Below are 24384 nucleotides of genomic sequence, written 5' to 3' on the forward strand. Positions count from 1 at the left end.
AATTCCAGATTATGTGACCTAATTTTCCCTCTCCAGAAATGTTTAGTTTTTTGCTGCCTATTCTAAAATTTCACAATGATACACTTTAGTGTGGGTCTATTTTCCCTATGTTAGGCACCTGACAGTTCCTTTCAGTCTATAAAGTTCTGTCCTTCAACAGTAGACAATATCCTTAACTATTTCTTACCTACTCTTTGTTTGATCTTTTCTCTGTTTCTCTAACTATTCTAATACTAGACCTTCTGGATAAATCCTCTGGTCTTACACCACAGAAATCAGGTAAGGTTGCAAACCAGGACTGTTTTGTTGTTTTAAAGAGCTGATTTATCAGTATTTGACTACGCTTACTATACAGAGATGGGCTTAGGGAAATTAATAGATTTCTGGAGATCCAGATCTGTTTAATAATGAGTCACTTCAGTCACAACCAAGGCATTCTACCATCTCATTTTCCAAATTACAAGTAATCTTGCCCAAGTTAATATGACTATCTTTTTTAATGTAGTAACAACACATTCAAACATTATTCTACCACATATAACAGATATGAATTAATCAAAACTCATATACTTTTCTCCATTATGTTCTTCTAGAGGAAGTTCTCGAAAAGCATCCAAAGGAAATAAATGATGGTAAGACCGTGCCAAATGCGGAGCAGACACCAAAGTAAGACCTAACAAATAAAGCAGAGAATCATGTTTAATAGCCCAAACCTCATTAAGACAATGGCTGACAAGTCAAATAATAGGCTAAATATTTTCAAGGTTTTTTTAGGACTGCTGGTATTGATTTCTTCATTTACATATCACCTTAAAAAGGAGATTCCAGGATGGAGTCTTACTTCTGTCACTAATTGTGTGACCTCTCTTGGCCGTTTGCTTACTTAAAAATGAAACAAAATTCTACAATTCTATCACTTTAATTCCTCATTGTCCTTATATATATTTTATGAACGTTAAGAGCTACAAAAATGTCTACTAGATCTACAGCAAAGCCTTTAAAGAACATACTCATTTCAGAGGGAGAATCAGAAAACTGTTCTAGAATGCCATGTTTATTCTTAGAAATGGAGTACTGGGTACTCAATAAAAAAAATAATCCTTTCCTATTCTCACAGATTAAATTCATAAATATAGGCAGAGCTTAACATTTACATTTACTTTATTAGCAATATAGGTAAGAAGTTATTCAAGATTAATTTACTAGATAAAGAACAGTTGGTTTCTCACCACAGATTTTACATTCAACTGGAAGCTCACAGTACTTTGCCCGACACTGTGGGCAGAAATACCCTCCTAATGTAAGTCCTGGCTCAGTGTTGCTATCCAAGTGCCTGTGGGAGGAAACAGTACTTTTAAAGTGATATATAAAGATGGGAATGGTTATAGCAAAACAAAGTATGCTACCTTGATTTTAAAATCTTGAAGCTGTTTCATAGTTCATTTAAGCGAGGTTCATTCTTCTTTTCTCTCTGCATTTGTTTTGAATAGTGTGTATTAATTTTTTTTTTTTTTTTTTTTAAGTAATCTCACACCCAATGTGGGGCCCGAACTCACAACCCCGAGATCAAGAGTTGCATGCTCTTCCTACTGAGCGAGCCAGGGGCCCAAATTGCACTAATGTCCTTAAATTCACTCATCTTTTCTTCAGGGACTCATCTGCTGTTAGTCCCATCCAGTATATTTTTCATTTCAGATACTGTATTTGTCTCTAGAACTTTGATTTGGGTCTTTTTTGTAATAGCTGTTTTAATACTTTGCCTAATTCCATCAACTGTGTTGTTTCTGAGTATGTTTCTGTTCTATGATTCTCTCCTTATTATGGGTCATATTTTCCTACTTCGTTGCATGCCTGGTCATTTTTGATTTGCTGCCAGACATTATGATTTTTCTTTGTTTTAGGTGCTGGATTTTTTGGTATTCCCTTAAATATGTTGGGGCTTCTTCTAGAATATAGTTAAGTAACTTGGAAATAGTTTGATCTGTTCAAAACTTGCTTTAGAGTTCATTAGGCTATCCAGAACAGCTGTTAGTCTAGGGTTAATTTGGTTCCATTACTGTGGACTGTGTTCAATGCCCACTGTTAAGATATCCCTCCACACTGACTGGTAGGACCATGAACTGTTCCCTGCCCCATGTGAGCTCCAGGGATATGCTGCCTGCTCCTATTCAGGGGTTCTTTCCTTGGTCTCTAGTAGCTCCCACACAAATGTGATGATCATAACTCAGCTGATGACTCATGGGGAAGTCTCTGCAATCTTGAGAGCTTTCTGTACAGCTCTTTACTTTCTAGCACTGTGCGTGGAAAACTACAGCCATTTCAGCCTCCCCAAACTCTGAACTTGGTTTCTTCACCTGACCAAGACCTCCAGGCTCTGGTTGGGTTTTCCCTCCCTGCACTGCAGCCTGGAAATTCTCTCGAGGCAGTAAGCCACACTCACAGGGCCCACCTCATTTGTTTCCCTGCCTTCAGGGATCATTACCTGCACTGCCTGTTGTCCACATCTGAAAATCATTGTTTCATATATTTTGTCTGGTTTTCTGGTAAGAGGGAGGACAGTACATTCAGTCCCTATGGTACCTTTATAGCTGGAGACACAACTCTTATTTGTGATTTTTAAGAATTACTTTCTTTAATTTTGTTTTATAATTATGTAAACTATAAAGCTCTAAAGTTAAAGCAAGGTATGTTCAGAAAGGTCTAGGAGCCATCCCTTTGCCTTTCTCCACGTACTGCCCAAGTAAACATTTTTTCAGTTTTTACTTTTTATTTCCATTACTATTTTTATCATTAATATAAACAAGTATGTATATCCAGTCAAATCTCCACCCTCTTCTTAGATGAGTGGCAGCATACAATACACTTTTCTCTACTTTGCTGTTTTACTTAGTAACAGATCCTGAGGATTACTACACAGGAGTAAACGGAGATAGTCCTCACTCCTTGTTACAGCTATATAGAAGGCAACCTTTTTACAAAAGCCATTACACCCCAAGCCCATATAACTCAGTTTATATTTTTTAATTTATAACTTATAGGAAAGAATTAAAAATGTCAAACATAATCACTGAGAGTTTCAAGGTTTTTACTTACGCCATGCTGAAAGAGGGTTTTGCATCTTGATCAGACAGAGAAGCAATGGTATGCTGGGGAAATCCTTCATAGAAGAAAATGTGTTACTTTCTTTTTTCAAGCAAATAGCAAAATTGTTGGATTAGGAACCTAAAAATGTTCCTACCAGAAAGCCCACAAAGTTGTACAAAAGTTCTCTCTCCTGCCTTTCAGATTTGTTTACTACAGTATGGTCAGGCTGACTGTAATTCCAGGTTATGAGAAAAATTAAAAGTGGAGAATGTGGGGGAAAGATCTGTCCATACATATGGTTGCAGATTCTTAAGTTTATAACTATCTAATTTAATACAACACACACTGCTTTTTAAAAATAAAATGTTTGTAATTTTTAAATACTTCTGATACATTGGAGTAATCTATTACATAGTTGTCCACTTTCATTTTATATAAGAATATACTTCTATGCTTAAAATTTTGGAATGCCTAAACCCATAGTTTGTTTTCCATACATATTTTTCAAATTCTGACAACACGTCCAAGAAAAGCAAAAACAATAAAAAAAAAAAAAAAAGATTTCACTACATAAAAATTTTAAGTCTATCTATATAGCAAAACAAATAAGTAGGGGTGCGTGGATGGCTCAGTTGGTTAAGCATGCAACTCTTTTTTTTTTTTTTTTTTTTAAGCATGCAACTCTTTATTTCGGCTCAGGTCATGATCTCAGGGTCATGAGATCAAGCCCCACACAGGGCTCCACGCTCAGCATGGAGTCTGCTTGAGATTCTCTCTCCGTCTCTCTCTGTCCCTCCCTAAGGTTGGTGCGCACACTCCCTCTCTCAAATAAATCTTTTTTTTTTTTTTAAGATTTTATTTATTTATTTGATAGAGAGAGACACAGAGAGAGAGGGAACACAAGCAGGGGGAGTGGGAGAGGGAGAAGCAGGCTCCCCACTGAGCAGGGAGCCCGATGCGGGGCTCGATCCCAGGACCCTGGGATCATGACCCGAGCCGAAGGCAGACGCTTAATGACTGAGCCACCCAGGCACCCCTCAAATAAATCTTTAAAAATAAATAAGTATCTATTTTATTTTTATTATTTTTTAAAGGTTTTACTTATTTGAGAGAGAGACAGAAAGAGCAACAGCAGGAAGGGCAGAGGGAGAGGGAGAGGGAGAAGCAGACTTCCCACCGAGCAGGGAAGCCCGATGCGGGGCTGGATCCCAAGACCCCAAGATCATGACATGAGCCGAAGGCATACGCTTAACTGACTGAGTCACCCACGTGCTCCTAAATATCCACTTTAAAATAACACAAAATAAACACTTACCCATGCGAATAAGTGAACATTCAGAACTTGAGCTAGCAGGCGGAGGACTAACATGATGTGTCAGCAATTCTTTATAATGGCTTTCATCTAAAATAACATGGTATGTGCCTAATTAGACAAAAAGTAAAAGAAAAATCACCTTTCCAGATATAAGTATCAATTGTAATTTTTCTTTCTTTTTTTTAAAAATTTTATTCTAAGTAATCTCTACACCCAGGCTCAAACTCACAACCCCAAGATCAAGAGTCGCACATTCTATCGACTGAGTTAGTCAGGAGCCCCTCAATTGTAATTCCTATGTAATTTTGTAAAAGTTTTGCCATCTGAAAATGTACATTTTCAAAATAAGTATTTAAGTTAAATTATCATTTTTCAAAAACCTCATTTAAATGACATCCCAAATTGACTTCTCTGGGAATAACTATAATTACAATTTAATTAAAGCCAATTGTAAGATCTTTACAAAGTATTACATACTAGTGAAATTTCTAGCATTTCAAGAGTTATTAACACTTCCTCTAAACACTGACATAACTACTGAAAAGTCCCTGCATTTTGAGATATCTTATAGAATCAATGATACATTTAAGATGACTATCCATATTATGGATTTCAGGACATGAAGTGATTTAAATTTAGTACCGTAAAAACAGATGAAAACATACTAATTAATAAATTGTTACTTCTTACAGAGTAATTATGAATAAATACTGAAGAATCTAGATACATACCACCAGTTTCACGAGCAAGTACAGTGCAAACCCGAACCTCTGCAGATAATCCGATAACAGACACTCTAATTTTAGCTGCCTTTAGGGTCTTCATAAAATCCATGTAAATAAAGGGTTTCAGGGGAAGGAAAAAAACATGCAAAAATTAGTATGTTTGAAAAACAGAATTTTCTGAAAACTAGTAATAAATTCACTATAGAATTCTCTTTACAGTCATAACTCTGGTTTTGATTATAAGGAAAGGTAGTGGTTCTACCTTGATTAGATCATAGATATTAGACGGATCACAAGTTGTGAGGCTGCTAAAGATGATTAGGACTTCTCTACTTGTATGTCCAGGCATGTGTCTACAGAAAGATAAAATATATTCCCATTAGGTATAACAAATTAATAAAAAATTTACCCAGACAAAATAGTACATGTAGTTTATATATTTAGACTATAGAATATCTCATTTGTTTTAACATTGCAAAGGAATGAATTGAGTATACTCTAAACATGTTAACTTTTTCTAAAATTAGCTACACAAAAAACTGATTCATTTATTGTTTCCATAAATATTTACTGAATACTCTTTTAGGTTCTAGGAACAGAGTAATAAGCAAGAATGAATGAGGTTCCTGACATCATGAAGCTTACAACCTAGTAGATTCGTTTTGTACAAAGTCTAACGTGTACACTGGAAAGTATGACAATACCATATGGATCAACTTTAAGGTGTGTCTTGACAATAGTAACATGCTTCTTTTTTAAAGGCTATAATTTAACCTCATGGTGATTCAGAGTGATAATATTCATAAACATTAATTTTTGTGTATCATTTAATTATACGATAATTTATTGGACTTTAGGACATGATGAACTATTTTCCCCTATCTAAATCTACGTAAATAGATTTCTATGCAATCTTAATCTATGCAATTTTATCAGCTATTTATAGCTTTCCTGCTTCTATCTGCACTGCTGGGCCTTCAGGTTTCATTTGTGGATGCTGCTCTTGTGCCTACCTCTAATGTGGGTGTTAGCTTCTTCTCACCTACTTCAAAACTAGAAAAATATCTATTATATAAAGCTATAAAAGTCAGGACAGACTATCCAGGGACAAAATATATGCGCTAGCACTAATGGAATATTTCCATTAGGGTCTCAGCTACCTTCCACATATTTGAACTTGCTGGAAGAGTATGCTATTAATTTGCAGATGTGCTACAAAGTTAAGAGAAGTCAATAAATGTGCAAAAAACTCACAGTTATTATGCACATTCAATTTCATATACAATCTAATTTTTAACAAAATACTTTTTCATCAACATTTTATTTTGTACTAATACCGCTACAGTTTTAATTATATTTTTCTAAAACCTCTAAGAATCTATCTTACCAACTCAAATGTAAAATAAAAATTACAAACACCACACTAAACATCATAAACGACATTACATATTTCTCTTAATGGTTTCATTGCAGCTCAGTTTATGGAGAAACATACTGATATGTGTTCATCTCCATTCAAAAAAAATGGACACCAATTTAAATAAAAAATGTAAAATACCAACTTTAGAGTTTGCATAGCCATGCTTAAGGAGTTATAGAGGGATGGCTCTCCATGACAGGTCATATCTACAGCTTTCTTCAAAGATGTTACATGTTTCCTTGGGTTTCCTAAAATAGAAATGGCATAATCTACTTATAATAACATTTTATATATACATTATGGAAATTTGTTTCTCCCCATATTTACTTATCTATGTTGTTAAAGAACAGAATCTCTTTGATTTACATTTTTAGCAAGTTGCACTTTTATCAGAGGCGTTATATCAACTTTCACTTCATACTGAAAGAATAAAAATAATCTGCTTCTACGAACTAGCACATTTTTTTTTTTAACATTCTATTTATTTATTTGACAGAGAGAGAGGGAGCACAAGTAGGCAGAGCGGCAGGCAGAGGCAGAGGGAGAAGCAGGCTCCCCACTGAGCAGGGAGCCCAATGTGGGACTCAATCCCAGGACCCCGGGATCACGACCTGAGCCGAAGGCCGCCGCTTAACCTACTGAGCCACCCAGGCGCCCCACATTTTTTTTTTTTAACGTGGGGCTCGAACTCATGACCCCGAGACCAAGAGTTGCGTGCTCTACTGACTGAGCCTGCCAAGTGCCCTATTAGCACATATTTTAAATATTACTAACTTCAAGTGCAAAACTTTTTACATTTAAGACTCACACATTTTCACATTGTCACATCTCTTAAGTCACGCCGCGTCTCACCATCACTGGCAGCCAGGGAGCACCTGTGCGTCACACGTCACAGCCTGCTCCCACGTGACGTCACGGCCTGCTCCCACGTGACGTCACGGCCTGCTCCCACGTGACGTCACGGCCTGCTCCCACGTGAGCCTACGCATGGCTACTGCGGTGCTGTTCCAACTGCGCCTGTACATTGTTTGTGCTCTTCGTGGCTAGTTTCACTGCCATTTCAAGTGTTTCTACAAAAGGTTCTATTTTTATGTAGAAAGGCAAGGAACAGAGCAGTGAGGTATATATTATCAGTGAAGCAAAAATTCATTGATGGAAGAATGACTGCAATTCCCTATTTTTCTTCAGGGGATTAAAAAAAGAGCTTTAGGGGCGCCTGGGTGGCTCAGTCGGTTAAGCGGCTGCCTCCGGCTCAGGTCGTGATCCCAGAGTCCTGGGATCGAGCCCCACATCGGGCTCCCTGCTTGGCGGAGAGCCTGCTTCTCCCTTTCCCTCTGCCTGCTGCTCTGCCTACTTGTGCTCTCTATCTGTGTTAAATAAATAAAAATCTTTAAAATAAAAAAAAATTTTTTTAATTTAAAAAGGGATTTAGAAGACCTAAGAAAGGAAGATTTCCGCAAATAAATACAGTTGTATTATCTTCTGTTACTGAAATTACATCTGAAAAGATTGTCTATTGCTATTTTCTCATACCAAGCAATACATTTTTTGGTGTGAACAATTTATATATATCATCTGATACTGTATCAAATTTTAACTGCTAGGGTGTTTCCTTCTTGATAGCTGATAAAACAAAGGTATCTTACAAATGATGCAATCTTAGATTCAATGACATACGGTATTCTTCTGACATCTTCTCCTATTTCAACACCTTCTTCATGTTAATTAATGATAATCAAAATATCATTAAATTGTTTGATTACATAATTCACCAAACTACTTCCATACCGTTGAACATGTCTTCCCAATTTGTCACTACTGTTACGAAGACTGTATTTGTAGAATGAGGCTTTTTCTTCTTTCATAATGTTTCTTAAGTATAAATTCCAAGGAACAACCATTTTTATATCTTTTCCCAAAAATGTTAAATAAATTAATCAGCCTATCAGCACTATAGGTACCAGTTTCTCCATGGTTCCACAAGCAATATACTGCTTTTTAAACTTCATTTTGTTCATTTAAAATATATAAAATAATAAAATGTTGTTGTGTGGTGGTGTTTTTTGACCACTTGTTTGGCTAAAATTTCTTTTTTAATAGCTATTTCGTTTCTCTTTTTATTCTGGTATGAATTATCTGTTGTCTTTGTCCATTCATCTACTTATAGCTTCTTCGTGTTCTTATTTATCTAAGTTTTAAAATACTAAGCATTTGCCATTATTTAATACATATTTCAAGTATTTATTTAGTCTCGGAATCCTAAGATTTTAGAAATGAAAAGTACATCACTAAGTCCAAATCCCTCATTTCATAAGTGAAAAATGAATCTAACAAGCTAAAAGATTTGCCTAAAGACAAATACCTACCCAGTGGCAGGACCAGCACTTAAACCTACATCTCCTGGCTCTCTATCCACTTCTCTTTCTACCATACCATACAAAATAGTTCGTTCACCTCCTATTGTATTGTGAGTATAGGAAAAAAGCGAACTCGATTACTGTCAGTGTGGTTTACAGCAGTGATTCTGATCAGACAGACAAGGAGTGCCATCAAGAGGCCTATCAAAATATCCAGAGGATTTTTCATCCCTATATGTATGACTTCTCTGGCACCCATAGAAAACTACTCTGAACGTGAGAAGGGTGCCAAGAGGGTCCTACGTCCTTTCCCAGGAGAAACCATCCTGTCCTCACAGTATAACAAACCAGCTGCTTACCCTGCTTCCATCCTGCTCCAGGAACAGGCATGTAATCCAGGCCTACCAACACAATACTTCATTCCTCTGGCCACTTTGCTCATGGGTGGGCAAATCAGAAGCAGGGTCATTCCGAGACCTCTGTGGGACTTGTGCTGAAGCTACAGACTATGAGGGTCATGGAGACTCAGGGCTAGTAACAGACATCTTTTCACCTCACTTCAGAGAGTAAAGCCAAACAGAGCCAGGAACCCTGGAAACTACCATGTGTGAAATCAGCCCTCCTTTAGATGGGAGTCAATAATTTCCCTTGTATGCTAAAGCTAGTTTGAGATTTTTTTGGTTACTCATAACTGAATTTCTTGATCACTCCAGGCTAACATACATTTCACTCCTTACTGCCACAGTGAAAAACTATTAATGATGAAAATATGTCATTTCAAATTTATCTGTATTGGTAAGGATGAAAGGATGAGAACCACATTTAAGGGATAGTGTATTTCACAGAAATTAAAATAGAATTAGTGATGTGAATTTGTTAAAACAGCACCAAAGCAAATAAAACCTGCACTATCTTTTAACAGAATAAAATTCAGTTAGACATGTCATGTAAGCAGAAAAACTGAATTATTAATAATAACTGCAATTCAATTTTTCAATCCTTTGCTCTTTAGAGGTTTAACTTTTAAAAAATTAATTTTAAGACTAAGTGGATTTTTGGAATGGTTACAGTAATTTTATCTTAATACTTTCAGGATAAGAATGTATAAGTCTTAAATAAACATTTACATTCATTGCAGTAGTATTCATTACCGTACAGAACTCAATTTAAAAACTTAGATACCAAGAGTTTACTGGAGGATTTAATCGAGGGGTTATTAAGTGTTTCACATGTAGAGCATAAAAGAAGTCTTCATTTTACTTATTAGGCAACCTTATGAACAGGGTTACAAGGTTGAGTAAATAGAGCCAAGTCCTTGAGTCCTATAAAGGTAATTTTATGCATACCTGAGAGTTCGGTCAGTTTTTCAGCTCTTTTACTCTTTGTTACAATTATTCCAATCTCAAAATAAAAACAAAAATGATTATTAACTTAACAAATTACTTCTTCTTCATAAGAATGTACATAATGAAAATAAATTAGTAATTACAAAAGACATAAGTAACATACGAGAAGCTTTTTCTCATGATGCTTTTGACAGAACTTTAGCTATGAGTTTACTGTACATTATTTAACTTTTAGAGTTGCCTTGCTTGTCACTGATAAGTGTACCAGAAACTGGTACACAATCTGGATCACTTAATAATTCACAGAATGTATGCCCAGCGTTTTAAAAATAAATTAGAATTGGCAGTAATATCAGGAATCTAAATCTGAATTCCATCACTTATCTACATACCTGACTAATAGGATTTTGATCAAAATATTCTTCTACGAAGTATTCCAATAACTGTTTAAAGAAAACAAAAATACTAGATAAGGGCAAAATAATAACCATAAAGAAATGTTTTGTGAAACCTATTTATCAAGCATCACTTCTCTTGAGATTTTTAGGCTCATAGATTTTCAAATATATTTAGTAAAATATTTTCAAATATTTTAGTAAAAATGTTAAATAAACAAAAATAAATTTTAAAATATTCAAATAAATAAAAATCACAGTATTAAATAAGCCTGAATTTAAAATGGTAAGTGATGAACTGGGTTTAACAGATAGAACCAGGGCGCTGGGTGACTCAGTTGATTAAGGGTCCGACTCTTGATTTTGGCTCAGATAGTGATCTCAGGGTCATGAGATTGAGCCCCAAGTCAGGTTCGGTGCTCAGTGGGGAGTCTGCTGGAGATTCTGTCGGCCCCTCCCCCACACCCTGGCACATGTGCTCTCTCTAATAAATAAATCTTCGAAAAATAAAAAGATAAATAAAAGATGGAACCATTTGGACTTGTGAGACAGATGTAATCTAAACATGGAAAGATCCTATGAAGCCAGAAACAAGAGAATGAGCATAACCGAGGATGGGTTTTAATAAATTACAAATAATCTGAATGTGTTTATAAACTGGGCGGAATGATCTAAGTCCAAAGACAATGAAAAGGGATAACTGACAAAGCAAGACCCTGACTGGGGTGGGAGGACAGAAATTAAGAGCATAAATATTAGTCATTTTGTTGTATCATTTTCCTAAATGATGTGACTGAACTTCTACTTAGCTATAGTTTGTATTACAAACTCAAAAAAATGCATTCTTTAAAAAAATTTCTTCATGGGAATGTATAGTATTTATTCAAGGGAAGAGAGTAGACAAAAAAAAAGAACTATGACCAAGTCCTAGGGCATTCCAGCATTTCAAAGTGGGAGAGGGGAGCCTAAGACGAAATAAAAAGACTACATGTAATGAAAGTCAAAAGAAGGATGTGTGGGGTGCCTGGCTAGCTCAGTCCTTAGAGTGTGGGAATCTTGATCATGAGGTCGTGAGTTCAAGCCCCACCTCAGGGGTACAGAATTCTTTAAAAAAAAACAAAAAAACAAAAACAAACAAACAAAAAGAACAAAAAAAGAATGCCTTTCAGGAAGGACTGAGTGTCAACTATTTCAGTTGCTGCTAAAGATAAAAAGGAGTTGAGTTTCACATCCTGGAGGTTATGGTGGACCTTGAAAATGTAGTTGTGAAGGTACCATTCCAACTGGAGTGTGTTAAAGAGAGAATGCTGTGGACATTCAACTGTGGAGAGTGGATCAGTACTGTAATAAATACACACACATTCACCAATAGAGAAGATAAAGGACAAATCTAATCTAGTAAATTTAGAAAACTTATGTACAAGAAAAGGAACGGAGGATTCTGGAGCAGAATTGAGTCCAGCAGTATGATTCAGCATCTACTTCATCCTACTCCTCTGAAGTCCCATTCATGACTGAAAAAAGTCCTGGGAAATTTCGCTAATACTCTTGCTTTGGGAAAGAAGTGAAGAGAGAGAGTATTGTTATCTTTTTCCTCTTCTACCAGAAGTTATGAATGAATAGGGAAAGAAATCAAGAACTAACCCTCCTTTCAGAAGAGAAGAATCCAAGCTTCACACTTAATTGAGGGAAAGAGTTCCAAGGCTGGGAATATCTCCTCATGGAAATGCATTATATCCTCCCTCCCCTGCCCAGTTAGTTAAACAAGATACAGGAGAGTTAATATAATCTCAGAAGATAAAATGAACCCCTGTAAATCCAGCAGTCTGCACACCACCCAAGCTGAGCTTCACCCCTTTGGTGCACACCATTTCATCCCAGCTGCTATTCTTAGGCCACAGAAAAGTGGATAAAACATAAACTACCCAAGCTAAAATCAAGCTTTAGAAGGGAAAACATCCTCCACACAAAAACCTGTTCACAGATGTTCCCAGCAGTATTATTCATAAAAGGCCCCCAAAAGTGGAAACAACCCAAAGTTGTATACAATGGAACACTGTTTGGCAAAACTACAGAAAATTTGCTTCTGTTTTCCTTTCTTTTTTTTTTTTTAAAGTTTTATTTATTTAAGTAATCTCTGCATGCAACATGGGGCTCAAAATTACAACCCTGAGATCAAGAGTCGCACACTCCTCTGACTGAGCCAGTCAGGTATCCCTGGGTTTTCTTTTTGTAATGATAAAAATGCTCTAAAACTGACTGTGGTAATAATGTTGCACAACTCTGTAACAGGCAAAAAATTTTAACAGTATATTTTAAGTAAGTTGATTTTATGGTATGTGAATTATATCTTAATAAAGATGTTATAGTAAAAAATTTTTTTTTTTTTAGAATTCAGTGTCCTTTCTCACGTTTAGTATAAATTAAAATGATTTTACTATACCTTTAAAGTACAAGTCAGTCTATTTGGCTTTAAATCTTGGTCTTCCATTGTTCTTGATCCATCTACTACCACATAAAGATGACGCATCTACCAAAAATAAACCACAAATATAACAATTTTCAAATTCATTTTTGACCAAGAAGTAAAAATGGCATTTAGTATTTACATATTTTACACATATATATGTATATATATTTTTTAAGATTTTATTTATTTATTTGACAGAGAAAGAGACAGCGAGAGAGCGAACACAAGCAGGGGGAGTGGGAGAGGGAGAAGCAGACTCCCCGCTGAGCAGGGAGCCCGATGTGGGACTCTATCCTGGGACTCCAGGATCATGACCTGAGCCGAAGGCAGACGCTTAACCACCTGAGCCACCCAAGTGCCCATACACATATATTTTTAATATATTCTTCTAAAACATTTGTTGTCTTACTGTTATTAATTCTGTCAAGACAGAATGCTTCTCTAACCCAACTAGTTCTGTACTGGTAAAGAAAAAAAATGTCAACATACCATTCCAAGTCGAACTTGTCCATGGTGCTCAAATACTCTGTTAAAATTATGCAAACATTTTAATGGAATGTCCTCTATTACCCAAAAAATCAATATAACTTTTCAACTAACCTGCATTTTCTAGTGAAGTAAATTATTAACTTATGGGGTTCACATAATTACAGGTATTTTGGACAGTCCCTGAAGACCCATTTCCCTTCTGAAGTGCTAGGTTGCTGGTTCCTTCCCCCTACTCAAGAGTTTAAAGGTCAGTTTTTCTGGAATACAGCTGAAATGAAGTACTGAGGAGTGGGTATAGGTGGACAGAAAGGCTTAAAGGAATCTATTTTATCTTTTGTAACACACCTACAAAAAGTTTACATACCTTTTTCTCTTTGCTTTGAAGAGAATGTCTTCTATCGTAGCTTTAAGTGATCCTGACTCATCTTCTTTAAGAATCTCCCTATAAGCAATATTTACTTGTTTGAAAAGCTAAAATTTTATTAACCCAAAAGAAATGAAAACATATGTCCACACAGAGATCTGCACATGAATGTTCACAGCTGCATTATTCATAAAAGCCAAAAAGTATAATCAATCTAAATGTCCATCAATTGATGAATGAATGAATGAAAACATGGTATACAACATAATGCTATTCAGTAATAAAAAGGAATGAATTACTGATCCCTGCTACAACATGGATGAACCTTGAAAATACTGTTGTATGAAAGCGAGACAATACTGACCACATATTATAAGATTACATATACATGAAATACCCAAAAAGGCAAATGCATAGAGACAAAAAGTAGATTAGCAGTTGCCTACAGCTGGAGGTAGGAATGAAGTTAATTGCAAATGGGCATGAAGTATCTTTTTTTTAAATTTTTTTTTTAAAGATTTTATTTATTTGACAGCGAGAGAAAGAGAGAGATCACAAGTAGGCAGACAGGCAGGCAGAGGGAGAGGGAGAAGCAGGCTCCCCGCTGAGCACAGAGCCTGATGCGGGGCTCAATCCCAGGATGCTGGGATCATGACCTGAGCCTAAGGCAGACGCTTAACGGACTGAGCCACCCAGGCGTCCCTGGGCATGAAGGATCTTAATGGGGTGGTGAAAATTTTCTAAAACTGATTTATGGTGATGATTGCACAACTCAGTAAATCTTCTAAAAATCAATGAATTATAAGATGGAAACAGGTGAATTTTAACATGCGTTAAATATACTTTAATAAATTTAAAAAACCAATCACTGAACAAGAAGAGAGATAAAGGTGTAGAAGAACAGTAAGAAATAATGTGTAAACGAGAAGGGAGTCATAATGCCCTACTCACCATGTCCTTTCATAGCCTCCTTCCCATCGCTTAGTTCTTTCAGGTTCTTCATCCATTTTTTCCTTAAATGTATTATTCAGTATCCTGTAAAAGTCACTGAGTGTGAATTTTCTAAAAATATCTGGCACAAAATTCATACATTTAAATGTGAAAAGTAAAGAGAGGGAAGCAAACATACAAAGTAAGAAACAGAGAATGCAAGGTCATCTAATTCTTTGCAATTTATTTAATAATTGTTGTTGAATGAAAATACTTCATAAAATCCTCATGGAACTCTTTTTCCTGTCCGTAAGAAAAAATATAAACGTTTACGCACAAGTTTGGCACCAAGAGAGATAAGCATCTTTTTACAAATTTTTTAAAAGTTTTTTTAAAGATTTTTATTTATTTGTCAGAGAGAGAGCAAGCACACAAACAGGGGGAATGGCAGACTCCCCACTGAGCAAGGAGCCCGAAGTGGGACTCGATCCCAGGACCCTGGGATCATGACCTGAGCCAAAGGCAGACGCTTAATGACTGAGTCACCCAGGAGCCCCTCTTTTTACAATTTTTTTTTAAAGATTTTATTTATTTATTTGACCGAGACAGAGATAGCAAGAGCAGGAACACAAGCAGCGGGAGTGGGAGAGGGAGAAGCAGGCCTCCCCCTGAGGAGAGAGCCCGATGTGGGACTCGATCCCAGGACCCTGGGATCATGACCTGAGCCAAAGGCAGACGCTTAACGACTGAGCCACCCAGGTGCCCTCTTTTTACAATTTTTAAAAACAAAAATGCATTATAGTCATAGGACAAGACCACAGAACTATGGAAAGTGAGTAAAGGTATAGATGAAACAAGATTAGCTACAAATGATGGTTATTATTACAGCTGGGTGATGGATCATGGTGATTCACTGTACTACCTGTCCACCTTTCTATATGTGTGTGAATTTTCTTATAATAAAAAAAAATCTGGGGCACCTGGGTGGCTCAGTCGTTAAGCGGCTGCCTTCGGCTCAGGTCATGATCCCAGGATCCTGGGAACGAGCCCCCCATCAGGCTCCCTGCTCCGCGGGAAGCCTGCTTCTCCCTCCCCTACCCCCCCACTTGTGTTCCTGCTCTCGCTATCTCTCTCTCTGTCAAATAAATAAAAATAAAATCTTTAAAAAAAATTTTTTTTTAAGTAAGCTCTATGCTCAAAGTGGGGCTCAAACTCACAACCCGGAGACCAAGAGTCACATGCTCTACTGACTGAGCCAGCTAGGTGTCCCATCACAATCATGAGTTTTAAAATGAAAATTATTATTTATAAATGGTAAATGCTTATAGCTCATAACTCAAAAAAGGACACAATATTAAATGTATATTATGATCTCAACTATTAAAAAAAGAAAAAGGAAATGTTCAGTAATTCAATACAACACGGTTTCATCTAGATGAAGGGTGACTGGTTTTTTGTTTTATTACTTTCTGTATTTTCGTATTTTTCATATGAACATGTATTTCTTTAATAATCAGGGATAGGGCGCCTGGGTGGCTCAGTTGGTTAAGCGACTGCCTTCGGCTCAGGTCATGATCCTGGAGTCCCGGGATCGAGTCCCGCATCGGGCTCCCTGCTCAGCACGGAGTCTGCTTCTCCCTCTGACCTTCCTCCTTCTCATGCTCTCTGTCTCTCATTCTCTCTCTCTCAAATAAATAAATAAAATCTTAAAAAAAAAAAAAAAAATCAGGGATAAAACTGGTGGTGGGGGAAATCTATTAACCAGAGCCAAGTAATAAACATTCTAGTCACATCTACACTTCCATCCTCCCAAATGGAATCTCCCTCCCCATCCTATGCTCTCACTTCCTTCAGCTTCCTTCTTCCATATATGATCAAAGCAATCATAAGGGCCAAGAAGACGTTAAGGACAAAACAAATTCCATCACTGACAGGAGCAAAAATTAATTTCTGTAATAAGGACCATAAGCAAGACCTTACCCTCCACCTACATCATGATTTTCTATAGAAAAATATATTTTAAAATCTGAAGAACTGACTTATAAATGGACTTTTGGAATGAAACTCTACTAACAAGTTGGAGACTGCTTTCATGGCATCACTGCTTTCTGTGGCACCTGCTATAATCAGGTATTATTTGCTAAAGTTCTGTATCTCTCACTGAATTAACAAACCATTCCCTGGCATTGGAAGAAATCTATTTGTTTCAGGAAATCTGGTGATCTACTTTAGTATATACTTCGGTAGATTGCCTGAAGTAATGACAAGTGACTTAATTCTAACATTTGTGTTATTTCAACACACTGTGCTGGTGCTTGTAAGTTTAATGATGAGTGCAGGAAGAGGATATGGTGATTAAATGAACTTTTTGATCCTCCATGAAAGTTTCTGTATTTACTGTGAATTACAAAAATCAAAGCTTACATAGTGTTCTTGATGTTTTTAAACTTAAATTCTTACAAAGTCACTACTGCCATCCAACATATCAATATTTACACTGCTATTTTATTCTTAGTTTATTATTTTAATTTTCTTAAAGTTCAGAAACACAGTGAGAACTGATGAGCAGAAACTGCAAAGAGGAACACTTCTGGCTCACTTCATCCAAGGACTTCCTAATTAGAGCTGACTGCAATGGGAAATTACAGGGATAGGACAGAGGTATTAAGCTCCCATAACTACAGATGTTCCAAGGAAGCTGGAAGTTTATAATGCATGTTATTAATAGGGAAGTTACGCATCTTCGAGAAAGATGTAGTTGGTGACCTCTTAGGTCCGTATCTCCAAAAGCTGATCCGTTTCCTGAGACTCCAACTCCAGAAAAGCCACTGTACCTAGCGTCAGGCTGTTGCTGTGATTCCTGTCACATGAGCTCAGAATGCTACTGCAAACAAACGAGATCTGCACCAAACATCGCAATTTATGAAGGTTTTATTCACACCTTACCCTGCCAAGCGCTATTAGACATGGGTGATCACTATCCTGTTTTCATACATGGAACTCGAGGCTCAAAAGGCCGATAACGCTCTCGAGGTCACACAGCTGGAGGCAATCAAACTCGAACCCAAGACCACAACTCCCAAAACTCGCGTTCTGCTTTAGGGAAGGAGAGCCATTCCCTGGACTGCAGCCCTAGATGGTTCTATGCAGCTAAGAGACGGAAGTTGCCCTCCTCCCCCTTCACACGCTCCCTCCCACCCTCAACCCACAATGCACAAGAGGCTGGTCGGCCCCCTTCAGCCTCCGCCCCCCACCCCCCGTCGCGCCGCGAAGGCCCCTCCTCGCTGCCGTGCTCCCCAGACGGTCGGTCCCCACCTTCGCTCAGCGAGGAGCTCTACCCACGGACTCACCGGTCTCGTAGGACGCCGCTCTACCCGGAAGCTCCGTCCAGTCGGCTCCAAGGCCTCGGCGGAAGTCCTTCCCCTGCGCGCGGCGGCGACGCACAAACGTTCCGGTTGCTGCGAGCGTCGGTCGCTGGAGCAGGGCGCTCGGGGGCCGGGCGTCCCAGAAGCTGATGAGGGTGCGAGAAGGAGCCTCTTGCCCCGCTTTCAGCCATTGTTCACAAAAAGGCGGGAAAAGTGCGGGAAAAGTGATCTCTGTTCAGCCGGGTAGCCATCGACCTGGGATCTTAGGAGCTTGAATTTTGTGTATTATTTCTATAAGGTTGGCATGAAGGACTGATTGCAGCAGCGGCAACTAAGCCAGAACCTTGCGGTGCAAGAGTTTTCTGGGACTGCTCCGCTGCTCCTGTTCATGCAGCAAGTATTATTGGGCACCTGCTTTTTACGGTTCTAAGCACTGAGTAAATAGTAATTAAAAACTAATCCCTGGGGGCGCCTGGGTGGCTCAGTCGTTAAGCGTCTGCCTTCGGCTCAGGTCATGATCCCAGAGGCCTGGGATCGAGTCCCACATCGGGCTCCCGGCTCAGCGGGGAGCCTGCTTCTCCCTCTGACCCTCTCCCCTCTCATGCTGTTTCTCTCTCGCTCGCTCTCTAAAAAATAAATTTAAAAAATCTTAAAAAAAAAAAACAACTAATCCCTGCCCACCCCCCCCGCCCCCGTGGAATTCTTCTACTATGAATACATTTATCGAGAAAAACATACTGTATCAAATGGTGATAGTGCAAAGAGAAAAATTAAGCATGGAAGGGGAACATGGTCCCAGCTTAACATAGTGTAGTCCGAGGAGTCCTCACTGACAGTTGAGCCATGACCGGAATGAGGAAGGGAGTTAACCATACTTCTACCTAGGGCAAGACCTCCCGAGGCAAAGGGAACCACAAGGGCTAAGGCCCTGAGGTGGAAACCCATCCATGTGTTTCTGGGACTGCATGAGAAAACGGGTTGAGTGATAGCTGCTGAAATCGGCCATGGGCTCTGAACATTTTAGTAACTTTGGAGGAATGATAGGACGGTCGAGGATAGTATGGCAGTGCAGCTAGTGAGAAGGGTTGGATTCTAGATCTTGTCGATACCAGATGTGTGTTAGGAAAAAAGATCCAATGACCCAAAAGTTCTCAGCTGAGCAACTGAAAGGTTAGAGCTGCAATTTCTGAGAGAATGGGGGGTGATAAGATCTGTTCAGTTTTGGACAAGTTTGAGATGCTTGAGATGCCTGCTAATACATATGGAAATAGTAGTGTGCATGAAAACTGCAGTGCCTTAAAATAGGCTAAAGATGTCAGCCTTCTGTGACTGTCTGAGGTGACCTCAAGCGGAAACCAAAAACAAGAAGTGGAAACCAGTTAGGCAGAGGTCTGCAGGCAATATTTTTTAACAAATATGATAGAAACAGTGTATTAAGATGACCCAAGCGTTTTTCACACGTCTATGTGTAAATCAGTGAAGCTGAATTTTTACAACGGAACTGATTGTACCTTGTGACACATAATCATAATTAGAGAACTGCTTGCAAGCACATCTACCCCTTCCCGCTTTTGCGTATATAACCCCCTGTGAAGCTAAGTTTCAGAGCAGTTCTGAGCAATCTGAAATACTGTTTCCTGGGTGATAGTCCTCAGTAAGACAACAAATAATGCATTTACTAACCTACTTGGAGGTTGGTTTTTTTTTTTTTTTTTAGACGACATTAAGCATTTCCCACACTTGAGAAATGGAGATGCAAGGTCCAGCCAGAGCATCAGAAAAAGCTTACATCCACGAGAGGAACAGTGGGAAGGAACTGCAGGAACTGGAGCTTCTTTATTTCCCCATCAGCATACGCTCCCCCGCTCTGTTGCCTATATTGCTTTGTTGGTACCAACATCTTCCCTTGTGTTCTGCCCCCTCAAAAACATAAACACAAGCCATGCTGCATGATACCGGAAAGAAAAGACCTGTATTTAAAACCAGGCTCTGGGGCGCCTGGGTGGCTCAGTTGGTTAAGCGACTGCCTTCGGCTCAGGTCATGATCCTGGAGTCCTGGGATCGAGTCCCGCATCGGGCTCCCTGCTCGGCGGGGAGTCTGCTTCTCCCTCTGACCTTCCTCCCTCTCATGCTCTCTGTCTCTCACTCTCTCAAATAAATAAAATCTTAAAAAAAATAAATAAATAAAATAAAACCAGGCTCTGGGCGCCTGGGTGGCTCAGTCGTTAAGCGTCTGCCTTCAGCTCAGGTCATGATCCCAGGGTCCTGGGATCGAGCCCCGCATCGGGCTCCCTGCTCAGCGGGAGGCCTGCTTCTCCCCTCTCCCACTCCCCCTGCTTGTGTTCCCTCTCTCGCTGTGTCTCTCTCTGTCAAATAAATAAATAAAATCTTTAAAAAATAAAAAAATAAATAAAACCAGGCTCTGCCACACTAGCTGGGTGACCAACAAGCAAGTCACAAACGATATCTTCACCTATACACAACCTAGTGGCAACTCCATTACCAGCTTTTATTTCCCCCCAGAGGACAAAGGCCTTATTATTTTCAGTGTTGTCTTTAAAAAGGAGAGAATTCGGCATTGCTGATTCTTTCCCAATGCCAGTCACCTTTCGTTTTTGCCTCCCCCACATCTTTAACTCTTCACAGGACTCACACTCTTTCCTTGCCCTTCCTACTTTCCCTCTATCCTCCCTTCCTTTCACAAACTCCACTTTTTTCCTTTTTCTTTTCCTCCATTCTGGTTGGCCATCATGTTCCAAGACAGGATGCATTCCTATGGGACAACTGGCCACAACCCCAAGCCCCAAGCATGTATCTTGCATATGTTCACTATCCATCAGTCTGGGAAGACCTTTTTTTTATTTATTTTTATTTATTTATTTATTTTTTTAAAGATTTTATTTATTTATTTGAGACAGAGAGAATGAGAGAGAGCACATGAGAGGGGGGAGGGTCAGAGGGAGAAGCAGACTCCCCGCCGAGCAGGGAGCCCGATGCGGGACTCGATCCAGGGACTCCAGGATCATGACCTGAGCCGAAGGCAGTTGCTCAACCAACTGAGCCACCCAGGCGCCCAAGACCTTTTTTTTTAATTAAAAATTTTTTAATTTTTATTTTATGCATGCTCCACACCCAATGTGGGGCTTAAACTCATGACCCTGAGATCAAGAGTCCCATGTTCAACCGACTGAGCCAGCCAGGTACCTCTACGGAAGACTTTTCTTTTGAATGAAGAAAAAAAAAAAAAAAGGACAGGAGTCCCTAGTAAAGTATATTTGTGGAGAGGAGGCTGGATCATTCAAACTCACAACTGTGAAGTTTACTCTCCTCTGTATATATTTTAGTCATAGATCTGAACTAGGAGTTGTACCAAGGCAAAACAAAACGTGCATAAATCCATGGTAATCCCTTGCCGTAACTGTGGCTGACAGAACATTCTAACTGTATACAAATTGGGAGAAGAAATAGATCTAACCTAGCCTTATGTTTCAACTAGTAAAACTAAGGGACAGCTATGAAGAATGGAACAGTCTGATCTTTGCCCATGGGTAGCTGAACACAGCCCCCAGGGCTAATGAATTTATGAAGAGCTCAGCCAGTGTTATTACGCTGAAATTCAGCATGCACAACTTTGGAGACTGGGAGAGGTGAACTTGATGGAAGTATCTGTAAAGATACTTTCTCACACAGAGACTCATTAAAAACCTCCACAACTGCTTTTAACAGAATAGAATAATCCTTATTTTGACATGTTACAGCACTTGTTCATCATCTATTAAGTCACAGTGCCAAGCCTAATGCAGTTATCTAAAATTCAAAAGAACTCATACCCTAACGCTGCACCCAGCACAGACCAATAAGGATTGAGATGATACATACACTCTTAAAACACAATTTGTTTTTTAAAAACTTGTTTCAAGTCTCACCTTCCAGCTTTGGGAAATTGGTTTAACTGGCCATGTTTATTACATTCTGACAAGGACTGTTGTTCTAAGTCCTACATTAACTACCTTCATAACAACTATGAGATCAGGTACACATAGTTCTTACACAAATAAGCAAACTGAGGGGCAGGAAGGCTAAGTAATTTGTCCAAGGTCACAAAGCAAGTAACTGCTGCAGACAAAGCAAGTAATTGCTGCAGGCAAAGCAAGAACAGGACGACACAAGCAGGGAAGAGCGAGAGGGTCCTGTGACAGCAACTAGAAATCTTGGGGGACCCCTAAATTGGGTTGCAGTCCCCTCCAACAAAATCAATTATGTTTCCATGCTTTTCTCAAACTGCAAAGTGGCATTATTTTAACTTAACAGTGCTTTCTAAAAACTACCCAAGTTAGGGACGCCTGGATGGCTCAGTTGATTAAGCATCTGCCTTCAGCTCAGGTCATGATCCCAGGGTCCTGGGATCGAGTCCCACATTGGGCTCCTTGCTTGGCAGAGAGCCTGCTTCTCCCTCTCCCTGCTCTGCCTGCCGCTCGCCCTGCTTGTGCTCTGACAAAAAACATAAAATAAAAAAATAAACTACCCAAGTTACTTGGGCATTTTTCTTTGTGAAAACTGTTCCCATTAAAAGACAGGTGAACAGTATGAAATGCAGGAGGAGGGATGACACAGCCGTCCATCTAAGTCATTTGTCCTTCCACAAAAGTTACACAGTTAATGTAGAACCACAAGCTGCCAGGAGACGGGGTCTGAATCCTGATTCCTCCAGCTGAGCTTTCAGAGATGTCCAGAGGAGATACTTCTATCACAGTGATGAAGCAGGGAGCATGTCTCTGTGTGAGGGACTCTTACAGCCTCAACTCAAAGTCCCCAGAGCCGTGACTGGAGAACTCTTCTGCTCGTACCCTTCTTTACACACGCACACCTATTCAGGTCTTTACAGATACTTCTGATATTTCATACGAAGCATTTTACGTCAATTAAAAGTACTTAAAATGCACTAAAAATATATTTTATTAACACCAGACACAGTAATCCCATCTTACCCATGAATTTAGTGACAGTCAACCTAGAATGGGAGCCCAGAACCTAATATTCCAACAGACCAAGATTCCAATCATATTTAATTACTTGCTACTGTCCGACAGTGGACCAGTTAATCTACCACATCATCAGTTTTCTTACCTGTTAAATGAGAATGGGAAATGATTACATGTCAATGGAATGTTATAAGGATTAAATGATAATTTCATATATGTGTGTATACAATGTAACTTTTACTATAAATACCAATAGGCTTCAATTTATTTCAAAAAATACAAGCATATATAACAAAACTAACACCTGTTCTTTCTGGCAGATGGATATGTGTTTATAGTTTTCTATTTTTCTTTAAATTTTTCAAAATAAAGAGAAATTAAAATATTGATCTTATCTACTTTGAATACAGAAGCACCTATGTAAAGGCATTCCTGTGTGCAGTTAACCTTTATCAGCAGGACCACATGCTTTCACAACAGAATTTCTGGAACAATCGTTCAAAATAGAAGGCAGATTGCAGACATAAGAATCTCAGGTCAGAGATGGATGAGACCTCCAACATCTAATCTAAACGTCTTGTTTTCCAAACTAGAAATCAACCTAAGTGGTTCTTTAGTTACATCCAGCTGGTTAATCCCAAGTGGTCTTTAAGTACCACATTTGAGAAATTATTTTCTTGTATTTTATTTTTAAGTCCAATTTTCTGACACAATTTTACAATGGAAATTCATGCTATTTGATTTTGTTTGTTCAGCTGTATAGTTTTGTTTTGTCAGAACCCTGGCATCCTTGCCATCTTCATAATCTAAGTACACTGACTTCCAAGAACAAAGAAATTTAAATTTTAGCATACATAAAAATGAGTTAAGTTGCTCAAGAGTCTTTACCATTTGGTGTGAAACCAAAAGGTATGAAAACTATAAACTCTTACCTTTTGTAGTATGTACAGTACATGGAAAATTAAGAATTTCTTCAATTTGAAGAAATGAATCAATGTTATAATAGAAACATTATTTTAAGATGTATCTTTGGAAAATGATTCAGACTTGTATATAAAGAATTACATACTTAAGTGTCTGAATGGTATACTAATGATTATTTAAAGATTATTCTTCAAAAATTTTCACAAAAATAGTTTTGG

The 24384-nt window shown here is 38.4% G+C and overlaps 1 protein-coding gene across 9 annotated transcripts in view; it reads right to left on the reverse strand.

Annotated features, from left to right (window-relative positions):
• Window positions 1-18310, reverse strand: part of GTF2H2 (general transcription factor IIH subunit 2) — a 39759-nt gene extending 21449 nt beyond the window's left edge. For 5 of the 9 annotated variants that reach the window (XR_014147141.1, XR_014147140.1, XR_014147143.1 and 2 more), the window contains exons 1-14: window positions 18211-18264; window positions 14917-15000; window positions 13966-14043; window positions 13602-13638; window positions 13086-13172; window positions 10640-10690; window positions 10248-10302; window positions 6687-6792; window positions 5387-5477; window positions 5131-5218; window positions 4400-4507; window positions 3094-3157; window positions 1230-1333; window positions 571-673 (exon numbers count right to left, since the gene is read on the reverse strand). Coding sequence is in view for 2 of the 9 variants with exons in the window: in XM_006738856.3 (XP_006738919.1) it covers window positions 571-673; window positions 1230-1333; window positions 3094-3157; window positions 4400-4507; window positions 5131-5218; window positions 5387-5477; window positions 6687-6792; window positions 10248-10302; window positions 10640-10690; window positions 13086-13172; window positions 13602-13638; window positions 13966-14043; window positions 14917-14972 (1028 nt within the window). In the remaining 7 variants the exon portion in view is untranslated. Of the gene's footprint in view, window positions 1-570; window positions 674-1203; window positions 1334-1885; window positions 2541-3093; window positions 3158-4399; window positions 4508-5130; window positions 5219-5386; window positions 5478-6686; window positions 6793-10247; window positions 10303-10639; window positions 10691-13085; window positions 13173-13601; window positions 13639-13965; window positions 14044-14916; window positions 15001-18210 lie in introns of those variants that run through there. The other 4 variants (XR_014147142.1, XR_014147144.1, XR_014147145.1 and 1 more) reach the window with 4 other exon arrangements.
• Window positions 18311-24384: the final 6074 nt, after the last annotated feature.

Source organism: Leptonychotes weddellii, chromosome 7, assembly GCF_054177405.1.
Source record: "Leptonychotes weddellii isolate Sample4059 chromosome 7, ASM5417740v2, whole genome shotgun sequence".
Lineage (NCBI taxonomy): Eukaryota > Metazoa > Chordata > Mammalia > Carnivora > Phocidae > Leptonychotes > Leptonychotes weddellii.